The 12,058-nt window shown below is 42.5% G+C and overlaps 1 protein-coding gene across 2 annotated transcripts in view; it reads right to left on the bottom strand.

Annotated features, from left to right (window-relative positions):
* Positions 1–12,058, bottom strand: part of CCDC30 (coiled-coil domain containing 30) — a 37,937-nt gene that overhangs the window by 24,578 nt on the left and 1,301 nt on the right. For both annotated transcript variants that reach the window (XM_072156121.1, XM_072156120.1), the window contains exons 2-6: positions 11,623–11,875; positions 2,665–2,847; positions 2,376–2,496; positions 593–777; positions 275–364 (exon numbers count right to left, since the gene is read on the bottom strand). In XM_072156121.1, coding sequence (XP_072012222.1) covers positions 275–364; positions 593–777; positions 2,376–2,496; positions 2,665–2,847; positions 11,623–11,631 — 588 coding nt within the window. In that variant the 5' untranslated portion in view covers positions 11,632–11,875. The remainder of the gene's footprint in view (positions 1–274; positions 365–592; positions 778–2,375; positions 2,497–2,664; positions 2,848–11,622; positions 11,876–12,058) is intronic.

The raw sequence follows: 12,058 nt of genomic DNA on the forward strand, positions 1-12,058 counted from the left end.
AATTTGGGTCATTTCTATGCAAATGGCAAATGCAAATACACTTGGTAAATGATACCATATAGATTGTAAAGTCTACCAATGGGCATCTATGAGATTTATTATGCTGTCCTATCCAATGGCAGCTGTGGCTGGATGTGAGAGGTTGACTGATGAAATATATAGGTCTACATTACATCATGGAGTATTTTATTGAAAAAAGTCCTTTTTGCTCCACGTATAACAGACAATCAACCAGATCATAATCCCATATACAGTATGTAATGTGACTCAATACCTTGTTTAGAGATTCCTTGGTGCGTCTCATAGTTTCACGTTGCTGATAAAGTTCCTCTTCTAACGTCCGATGAATTTGTTCCAATTCATCCTGAAAACAGTAAACTCATGTAAATCTGTATGTGTAGCATTAAGGTGGCCTATACATATAAGAGCAAACTCAGCCATATCTAACTTTGTGTCCTAATTCTCCCTAAACAGATATTATCTGGAGAAAGAGGGATGGGGCATACTGAATTCCAACATGCTTGATCCTTTGCAGTAACAGAAGGTGTTTGACCAACTATATTTTTCTCTCCATTATGAAGTCTGGGAGCACCTGTCGTTTTTGATCACTCGAGCTCTCTGAGTGAGAGACTATCTTTTGTTCCAGAAGCTCCAGTTTCTCCAGAAGGGTGGCCCTTTCCACCAGTAGGTAGGCGATCTGTTCACTGGGACTGCTGTGGGCAATCTCAATTAAGCCTTCTTGGTCCAGCATCTCTTCCACTTCTTTCAACTGGGAGTCTGAAAAGACATAAAGAGCGTGAAGATTTTTCACAAGAAAGAACATGAAAGAAAATTCTCAAATTTCAATCCCCCTAGTGATGTTTTACTTTTCAATTAGAAAAATCAGCCAGAATAAAAGGGCTCCAAAGGGGTATTAAAAATTAGGTTAAGATCTCAGGCAGGAACTTTATGGCAATAAGTAAGGACAGCATTAGACATACCTTAAACTGAACTAAAAATGATAGGATGGCCAAAACTAGACTCTAGAAGTTTGAAGGTTAAGGTCCATGGCTAAGCCCTCTTCAAAAAATAAAGGAAATGGAAAATGTACTGGAATATGCAAGTTTCAATAGCTATGTGCCGAAATCTGATGGTAAAAAATGAAGAGATCATGGGAGCATGACAATATGGGGTAATAGGGACCACTGGAAGGCCTTCTGACTTGAGGGACTGGAAGAGGCAGGAAGATGTACATGAAGGCTTAAGGGTCCCAGGAGTAAGAGAGTCAGGTTGTGGGGGAGAACAAAGTACCAACCTGGACATAAACAAAAAATGGAGACAGGGCTTAGCTAACAGAAAAAAAAAAGTTTTGGCAAATGTTTTTTTACAGCCTGTCTGGTTTCATGGAAGGAGGTGGTGTCCCCCACAGATAACTTAGTATGCTTGGAGGGACACTGATGGGTCTACCTGGGGAAGAGAAGTATTTTTTGATTTTTAGTTATCCAGGATTGGGTATGTGACATCTAGGTGCTTTGGTATAGAGAAATGCTTTGGGAAGCCTAATGGTTAACACTTCTGGGTAGGAGGGGGTTCTTGTCCCGTGACCTTAACTGCTTAGGCTGGTAACCAGAGAGGACAGTCCTGAGGTTTGTTCTTTGTTCAGGAGTGAGCACGAGTTACTGAGATCACAGAATCAGAATCATCCTACTTATTAAGATATGTCAAAGTGGAGCTCCAGGGAAAAATGAGGCTGGAAAAAGTCAAGGTTAATAAAATAGGAATGATGTGGTCTTTAGAGTCCCCATAGTCAGAAGGATCTGACAGATCATGTTGTGAGTATTTTCCGCATGCCTTGGTAAAGTCTGACACAATTAGGGACAGAAAGTGCTCACTACAGTTCAGTAGCCCGTGTGGAGTGAGCATAGTGCTCGGCTGTGATGGTATCAGATTCATGCTTAGAGGCGCTATATACTCATATGTGCTATCCATTGTGTCAAAGTCCAATCAAAAGCACCAGGCCCCAGAAGAGAGACGTTCTGCCGGACCAAACAAATACTAAGAAATATCAGAGGATACGCTAGGTTAATATTGCTAAAACTTGGTAAACTCTTCTTTTCCTTGTGAGAAAACATATGGATTATTAACTGAATTTTGAATGCAAAAGAGAGCAAATATAACAATAAAAATGAAAAATAATAAAGAACATAAACATTAGCAGAGCAGAACTGGGTCTGAAGTTACTGGGTTAGCTCAGTGATTGCAGGAGGGACACAGCAGGTGCCGAGCACCTACCTCCTAGCGGCAGTACTATACTCCTGATCTTCTGTGTCCCCCAATAACAAGGATGACATATTACATCTCTGCACATTGGGATGATAATTCAGTCCAGTCCTTACCTTGCTGAATCTGCAGTTTTTCTAGTTCAATCCTGAGTTGTATATTCTCCTTCTCAAAATCTGTAGTGAGCGCTTCCCTCTCCTCGGTGAGGCTCCTGATGTGAGCCACATAGTTCTCTACCTGGACATAAGGGGTTAACACACATTGTAGTCATTCAAACGGATAATTCCGGAACATTTATGTGCCATTTTCCTACTGGTAGCTATGAGATTCACCCCTCTTGTTATCTGCCATAGTCATTACAGGGATATCCATTAAGTGTCTGTGCATGGATTACACGGCTCTCACCTCCTTCATCTCCTCGGCCTGTTGTAGTTTTAGCTCCTCCAGACTGTTAGTAGAGGCCTGTAACTTGCTCTCCGCTATCTGATACAGATCCCACAGGAAACATAAGTACTCTTCTGTACAAGTCCCTGGATTAAATCCCTTCTCCTTCAATTTATCAACTATGTCCTCCGACTGAACATGCACCTGTAATATAGAACATAGCCAGTGAGCGATACATACTTATAGCGATATAAACTGTGGCATCCGGCCATGTTCTACAACAATTACAAGTACAACCCCGTAAAGAGCGTCTCTTCCTGCAGTGGCTACTCTACAGAACTAGCCATATAGAGCCACCACAATAAGTCCATGGCAGTGTGTCATGTAAGTCTATCTTCTGCAGAGTAAGCCTTACAGTGTCCCACTTTGAGGTTAAGCTCATTTACATCTCCAGCCAAAGAGTGGGCCATTTATAGAGTCAGGCTTAGGGTTAGCCTAACAGGGTCAGCCAGAATACCAGCCATAACATAGTGCCCCCTTCATAGAGTGCCCCTTTACACTGCCATCCACAGAGAGTCTGATTTAAAGAGCCCACAACAGTCCCCCTTAACAAGACCCAACAAAAATCCAACAGTAATAGCAACACCTTAAAAGAATTAAGGTACATTTTACCTCCACCCAATGGATGTGTTCAGCATTAGAAATCACCTTGTAGAAATAGGTTTACTCCAATACCAAGACGGAAGAGTTTCTCCTCTGGATCCCATTTGTCATTCTATAAGGATCTGCAATTTGTGCTCCACCCCAAGCATGATGGGAGTGACATCCAGATTTCTTTCCCATTTAAATCAGTTAAGCTACCATCAATGTCAATGGGTTCATTATTTTGCTAATTTCCTTTCAGGTTAGCATGGAAGCAGGAGATAAGCAAATAACTGGAAGGAGCTCCAGCAAATCTACAGGGGGGTCTGTGATCATGGTCCACGGGGGAGTGAGGGTAGATGTACCTTTGTATGGAGAGCGGACCCCCGATACGCATCTAAATTTTAGTAAATCATATAACATATTCATTGCCATTAGCAGAGAATACTCTTCAAAATTTACATCAATTGACAGGAAAAAGTTCTCACTGTTCTGTTATCTCACTATATACATATACTGGCGGTCCTCTACTTAAAGAGGACCTGTCACCTATAAAAATGGCACTAGGAGCTGATTACTAAAGTAAGCAGCTCCTAGTGCCACAACAGACGCAGCAGTGTTACACTGCTAGTGTTATCGGAAACCTCAGATAACGCTAACTAACACTGCTGCAACGTACAATAGAAAAGCTGGACCGTACTGGAAGCGGTCCTGCGTATTTATGATGGGGCAGGGTTAGGGGCAGTCACCACTGGCCTATGGAGTGGGCGGGGTGGTCCAGGGAAGAGGCAGCACCTTGGACCGCCCCGTCTCATGAATACACCGGACTGCTTTGAGAGCAGGTTATGGAAGGTTTCCGAAAAAGCTAGCATTGTAACACTGCTGCGTCTGTTTTAGCACTAGGAGCTGCTTACTTTAGTAAGCAGCTCCTAGTGCCGTTTTTATAGGTGATAGGTCCTCTTTAAGGACACCCGACTTACAGACGACCCCTAGTTAAAGACGGACCCCTCTGCCCACTGTGACCTCTGGTGAAGCTCTCTGGATGCTTTACTATAGTCCCAGACGGCAATGATCAATGATAAGGTGTCTGTAATAAAGCTTTATTGATAATCCTTATGGCAATAATCCTTATAATAAAATATACAGTTTCTATTTACATACAAATTCAACTTAAGAACAAACCCTTGGGAACTTATTTTGTATGTATACTGCCTGTATACTATAACTACAGCATGCCATCCCCTGCAGCAAGTCTGCTGCACTTCCATCACCTACAGTGTGGGGGTTGTACGATGTATTCACATGGTCAATGCTTGTCCTGTCGCACTTCGATTCAATGGGAACAACACAATGGGGCACATTTACTTACCCAGTCCGAGGAGTTCACAGAAAGTGCATTGTCCGTGTATAATGCACTGTGCCACGATTCACCAAGATCGTGCACCCAATATCCTGCACGTGTCGCTTCCTCGCTCTGGTCCGCCGGAGTTCACCTTCTTCTTCCCGGTGCATGTAAGTGCATGTCTTGCAACACAATTTGAAAATTAAATCCAGCACTCAGTCCGAATCAGTCGGATCATCCGACAGCCCACCCCCGATTTCTGTTGCATGAAAGCCAGTGCTGCCGCGCCACACTCCGATCGCGTGCAACACAATCCCAGAGCAAACCCCTGTTTAAATACCTGTCAAAGCTGCGCCAATCCCGAAAACCGTGAACAAACCGACGAAAGTGCGAACCGCGACCCGAAGGCTACATTCACACACATGTATGGGGGATGTATATACGGCCAACGTATATACGGACGTTATACGTCCCCCATACACTTTGTGCGCTGTATATGCCTATGAGAGAGCGCTCATCCCCTGCACCTCTCCAAAGCGCCGATGTATGCCCGCTGTACTACGGTGCGGCGGGCATACATCGTCTGAATGTAGTTTTAGTAAATAAGCCCCATAGTCTTTTGCCTAACCATAGAAAGTCAGTAATGAAAGCTTTCTGTAATAGGGACATACATGAAATAGTGGTCTGCCAATTTTTTTTTACCTGACCACAATATATACATGTGTATTCTGATTGGATGAATATAAATATAAATGCACAGAGGCACAACCTGGAAGGATATGTAACATATTTACAATCTGGATATAGAGGTCTCTATTCACTGACTGCATGTAGAGATCTTGATGATCGTTATATATTCCTATATTCAGACCTGCAGAACTCTTCTTATACAGCGACTATAAAAGTCCAGATAATTCTGCAATATTGCTCTTAGTCACCCTGCGTGATGTCCTGTATAACACTCACTGCTCACCGCTCTCAGAATAGTCCGCTATAAAGCTCCTGCTGGATTTCCATTACGCAGTTACCTAGGAAGAACAGACTTCATTCCCAATTTAGGAAATAACTGTGATGTACAAGGAATACAACACCCAAAACAAAAGAGGTGTCTGTACAGATATCAAGAACATCAGCGATTTCTTATTGTTCTGGAACTACAAGTCCCATGATGTTTTTCTGGATGCTTTTTATAAATATTTTTACAGTTTTTATACAAAAACTTGTTACTCATTCTCATTCTAACTAATGATGACAGTGGGGATCCTGTGTAACCAGATGCACTGGAGCGCTTGAGCATGCATTCATACTCTACACTCACTCTCTATGATACTCAGCAGACTTTGAAAAGAACATAGCCATTGTTATGATCCCTGTAGTAGGACCCCTACCGATCAGACACTAACACCTTTCCTGTGAACAAGTGAGACATTTAAAGGGAACCTGCCCTTAATATTTACCCCATTAAACTACTAGTACCCTCTGGTAGGGTATGAAATGTCATTTCTTGTATTCCCTCTTTTATGTGAAACATCAACCAAAGTCGGCAAATATGACTCTTCTCTTCCCATTTTCACATGAAATGAGTCAACTTTAGTGGTTGCTGGGGTAGTGTCACTTCAGTAGCTTATGTTCTATAGCACCTAGAAACATGCTTCTTACATCATATTAACAATAAGGATCTCATCTTTCAGATCACATCAGGCTTATAGCTTTGTGAGCTACCGAACCAGAGATACAGGCATCTTAATATAGAGTTAGAAAAGTGAGCTGCAGGTAAAGATCCAATTCCCACCTTTTATTTAACTGTCTGTATGCAGTTTTGTAGCTCACAGAACCAAAAGAATGATGGGATCTGAAAGATGAGGATCTTATATTTAATATGACAGCAGCAGGTTTCTAGGTGCTATATAACATAATATAGGGGCTTCTGAAGCAACACTAACCCTGCAACCTCTAAACTTGACTAATCTCATGTGAAAATGGGATAAGAAGAGTTATATTTGCCTGACTATGGAGAAGCTTTTGTCTATAGGTAAACACATAAGATTTCACATAAAATAAGTTATTCTACAAATGATATATCATAGTCTACCTGAGGGAGGGGTAAAGTTTAAAGGGGTATGGTCTGATGACAGGTTCCCTTTAAATCTTTATACCCCTTTATACCTTTATTGTTTCTCTTTCTCTGCATTTTCAAGACCACGGCTTGCTGTCAGTGACTGAAAACATTGTTAGTTATATATCCACTGGCTGAAGTTGGACAGTCCTAAAACTTAACACAGATAAAAATATTATGCCGTTATGTCCAGTGTAGACAAGGCTGATACAACTTACCCACACTGATCCATTTAACCAGTTTCTGATCATTTATAGGCTGGTGTTTATAGGCAGACTTTAGCTATAGCTCAATAGTTAATAACAATGCAGTGATCTGGACTGCAGCAGTAGCTCAATAGTTAATATCACTAACTAGCACTAATACAAGTCAAAGGGTAGCCCTTGTATCAGGTCCATGTCAGAACTGGCACAAATGTTATTTCAAATTTTTTTTATACATTTAAAACCAAAATCACTGCAAGTGCAAAAGTAACTGCCGAAACCCGGGATCGAACCAGGGACCTTTAGATCTTCAGTCTAACGCTCTCCCAACTGAGCTATTTCGGCTGTATTGACAGAGGGGACCAAAGGTCAATTTACACGACACTGGAAGGAATGCTGCCACTGCTGATAGAGGAGCTAGGTTTTTTTAGGGTTATAATACAGCATCCTATGTGTAAAATATTAACTACCATATTACTGCCCCTATGTATAAGAATATACTATAACACTGTCCCCATTACAGCTCTGATCAACATCAGCAGTCACAGGGGTCATTAACCCCTGTAACTGGAGTACTTAAAGGACACCTGTCATCAGGTCTATGTCACTTGTCCTGTCACCTCTACCTGTTGGAGCAGCTCACAAAGATCCCATCACAGCCTTTATCTAGTTATTTCATACATTAATCATAGTAAAATCATCTATTCTTTATCATATAAGTGAGGCTGGTCACATGGTCAGAGGCAGTAATGTCACCCCTGTTACCCCTCCCCTCTCCTCCCCCTGCTCATGTCTGTATGTAATGTATAGTAAAGTATTGCTAGTGTGTGTGCTGCATCTGCTGACATGCTGCATCCTCCTAATACACAGGTGAGAGACACAGACATCAGCTACACATGAATCTAACATGTTCTGCTGTAACATGGCTGCCTGGAACTGCTGTATCTCTCTATACACACACATGCACACACAGGCTGCAGGGGGCGTGGCCACCAGCACCAGGAAGCACATCATTATACAGCCTCACATCATTATACAGCCTGTCAGTCATGCACTGGGGGGGTGTCTGTGCCTCCCACTCATGAATAGAGTGGACAGCTTGAATATGCTAATGCTTCATTGGACATTTCACAGGTCATTTGCATACAGCTTTAGGACCTCATTGCTTAGGTTTACAGGCATGTAGAGGGACAATGAAGGGATAGAGGCAATGCTCTCTAATGGCAGTTTATGAAAATATATTTAGTTTAGGGGGTTATTTTGCATGACGGGTTCTCTTTAAATTTGCTAAAAATGCCCAGTCAGTAGAGCCTTTTCAGGCTGCGTCACTAAAGAGAAAAAATTATAGGTGGAGGGGGGCTGTAGAAAAAAAACCTCATACTTACCTCCTCTTGTTCTCCTGTTGTATATGTTTATGCTCTCCCCAATAATATATTTTGCAATCAATTCAATATAATTAAATAGAAATCTTATTTTTGTATTATCCAAATGATCATCAGAGGCTACTGGGATGTGCCCAGTAGCCTCTGAGTAACCTTACTAAAATAAGGTTTTTATGTAATTATATTGAACTGATTGGTTAGCAAAATTAACTATTGGGGAGAGAATGTCAGGATCAACCTACCAGCTCATCTACCTTTTTGTATAGATACGTGATGGTATCTTTCTTTACATTTTAACACTGTAAGCAAGAGGTGGCACTCAGAGCCGTCTATGTGGGCACCCAGTCTGTCACCCCAGCACAGAGTTTGTCAGACAGGTTGAGTGACTCAAGGTCCCCCTCCTGCAGTCCTATGATGTGCTTCAGAGCAGACGAGGAACAAGGACGTGTGGACAGGGCTGAATTATCATTGAAGCTCCTGCCCCTTTTCAAGGGGACACTGGAGGGAAGCTTCAATGATAATCTGAACTTTCCCTCCATCTTTTAACGTATATTGGTGCCTTCAAGATGCTAATATGATTGAAAGCTTTGAGTAGAGAGCAATATGTTGCTGATTAAATTGCTGTGTCAGCACTTTATGATAAATAAATGAGGTTTCTGCTGTGGTCTAGGCACTCAGCCACTAGAAGATTTACCATCACTGAAATAATCCAAAAAAAATTGGCACTTTTTTTTACTGTGCAGCCGCAAAATTTCATCAAAATGTAAGACGCTGACTTCTATATTTTATTAAATTGATATAAGATGTATTCTACTGAGTTAGGCCAGTGGTACATGGGCGAGTTTACCCCAATAGGATTTAGCAACCGAACGTAGAACCACTGAATGGACTTGCTTTTTCAGTTCAGCGGTTCTACGTTTGGGCTGATAAATGCAGGGGACACAGAACGAGTTTTGTATTAATCTAGATGCCCACAAGTGAGTTCGATCAGAAAAAAGCGCTCCCGCACTGGAGGAATCTCCCAGACCGAACCTCACATCACATGATATACTGAATTCAGGCCAGTCAGACAAGGTTTGGTCCCGGAAATACTTACAGTGCACAGAGTATTTTCCTTGGACTGAACTTGCTTGTGGTCAACTGGCCAAGACGGTAGCCCACATTTATAAAGACTCAACAACACTGTCTTGGCATATAATACGTTAACAGATTGTATACATTTAGACTAGACAGCCTAGAAATGCACTCCGATATATGTGGAAAACTTTACAATAGAAGGGTGCATTGTGTTTACATTGTATTAACAGCGAGTTTCCATTGGGTTAACTTTGTGTTTACACAAGCATACTGTAAACACAGTGTTAACATGATGTTTACACATTGCAAATGCGCAAGTATGTTTACAATACATTTGTATGCATATGCGATTGGGCCGAGGCCTACCTCTACGTGCTTCTCAAACAATGCGGGCGCCGTGTGTGACAGCATCCTATGGAAAGCGTAGTTCATGCATTCCAGCTTGATTGTATTTAGAAATGCAATCCAACGAGAATCGGCAGGGGCTTGACCCTATTGCATTTGCATTTCAACATCAAACATTGTCCTACATTTATTGGAGTGTTTGCACCAGTTTTCTGTCTGACTTGCACTGAAAAGAACATGCAAACTGATTGCACAAGTATTTTTAAAAGTGCCTGCGCCTATTGTGTGTCGCAGTTGCACTGTGTCCGCCGTGACACAAAATTCTGCACCTTACTCCACATTTATTACAGCGACTCGACAGATTTGTGTCGCACACAGTGGGGCAGATTTACTTACCCGGTCCATTTGCGATCCAGCAGCGTGTTCTGTGTGGAGGATTTGGGTCTTCCGCCGATTCACTAAGGTAGTTCCCCCGATGTCCACCAGGTGTCGCTGCTGCGCTGAATTCCATCGGAGTTCACTGAAGTTCACCAAGCCAGGCCGTTGGCCTTGCAGGTAAGCGCGTGTCAAGTGACACTTTTTAAAAAAAATAAATACGGCGGTTTCTCCTAATCCGACGGGTTTTACGACGGCCACGACCCCCAATTTCCGTGCATGCCGGCGCCGATGCGCCACAATCTGTGCGCCAAAGTCCCGGGGCAATTTAGGGAAAATCGGCGCAAAACGGTAAAATTTGGGTAACCCGACGTAAAAACGCGATTCGGGCCCTTAAATGGCCAGTAAATGACCCCCAGTATGTTTAAGGTGCACCCTTCCACAGCAGTGTAAGGGTCACCAGATTCATGGAGACCATGTATTCCCTAACCCTAACCCCAGTATTCAATAATCTGGCACACTCTGCACATTAGTACAGAGGGAACAGATTGCACTATTTTGATAAATCTTGGCTGATGCGCGTTGCATCGTTTACACGTGTGAATGCTGCCTATGACTGTGTTCACGCATGGTGTTTGACTTAAATTTTTAAACACAAGGGAAACTCCTAAAGGGAAGTGCTCATTCCAATCGCGCACGTGTTTCTCCAAAGAATGGGGCTACTGCGCTACTTTTTCCTCTATTAATAACGGAATGTGCAATGGAACCTGCTGAATGTGGGTGTGAACTAGACAAATACAATCAGGTCCCTAGTGTAAAATAATGGGATCATTCTACACTAGTAAAAGTGATCCACTCCCCCTCTACAATGTGGCCACTATTGTCAATGGCTTGTGTCTGGTCTCCTTCACCTCACTACGGTTATGAGACGCAGCCAGAGGACAAGGGTGGCACAGTGCCTTGAAAAAAAAAAAAAAAAAACTATAAATAAACTATTTCTTCATTAACACCAACTCAAGGGTCCTACCTTCCGCCCCGAGATTTGCTTTCACCAAAACAATATATCATGGAAATATTCACTACAAAGGCATCCGAAATGGAAAGCATGACCTCATGTCTGGCTGTGGGAGAATGATATCATATCTTTGAACAGGAAGGAGTGATGTCACTGTCTGGTGATGTCATACTACAGCAATGTAAAGGCTCTACAATGTTTAGAATTACCGTACCATAGGCGATATGTACTGTGCTATACACAGGTGGAGGTAGGCTGCGCCTGCACCAGCTATAATACGGTGTGACTTTTGCATTTTTTTCTATGCTGTGAGTCTTTGACTATATTTTAAAAGTTTCACTTTTTTGTTGTTAGCAAATTAAGAGGTTTTACAACACACTCATTTTGTGACTGGAACAATATGACCTGAGGGACTGGCTGGAGACCACAACCTAACGAGAATGAATGTTTAATGCAGACATACGACAGATGGCCGGTGTTACCTTATCCATTGTAGTGTTAGCTCCCGGTTGTCATGTCCTCACCACATGGTCTGTCCATGAGAAATGTATGGAGACAGGGAACACATCTCATTGTAGTCCATGACTGGGACTGAGAAGATGGAAATGCAGTATGAGCGCAGCACCACAACATGCCGTATGAGAAGGGGGTGGGCATCTGGAGGTCTTGTCTGGAAGTCACTGGACCACCTGTTCTGTACATCCAATTCACACCATACTGCTGCAAAGATGCATCCTGAATACACAAGAAACTCAATTAGACAACACCACAAAATAACCTCACTGGGTCAAGTCATCCGATGTACAAAAAGTCTATGTCTATTATGTCCAGGACACCTGCCCTCTAGGTTGTGCCTCAGTGTAGGGCAATATTGTTCTCTGGCATGAAGCGTTTGTGTCCTACTGTGGACTGTCATGC

Source organism: Engystomops pustulosus, chromosome 6, assembly GCF_040894005.1.
Source record: "Engystomops pustulosus chromosome 6, aEngPut4.maternal, whole genome shotgun sequence".
Classification (NCBI taxonomy): Eukaryota; Metazoa; Chordata; class Amphibia; order Anura; family Leptodactylidae; genus Engystomops; species Engystomops pustulosus.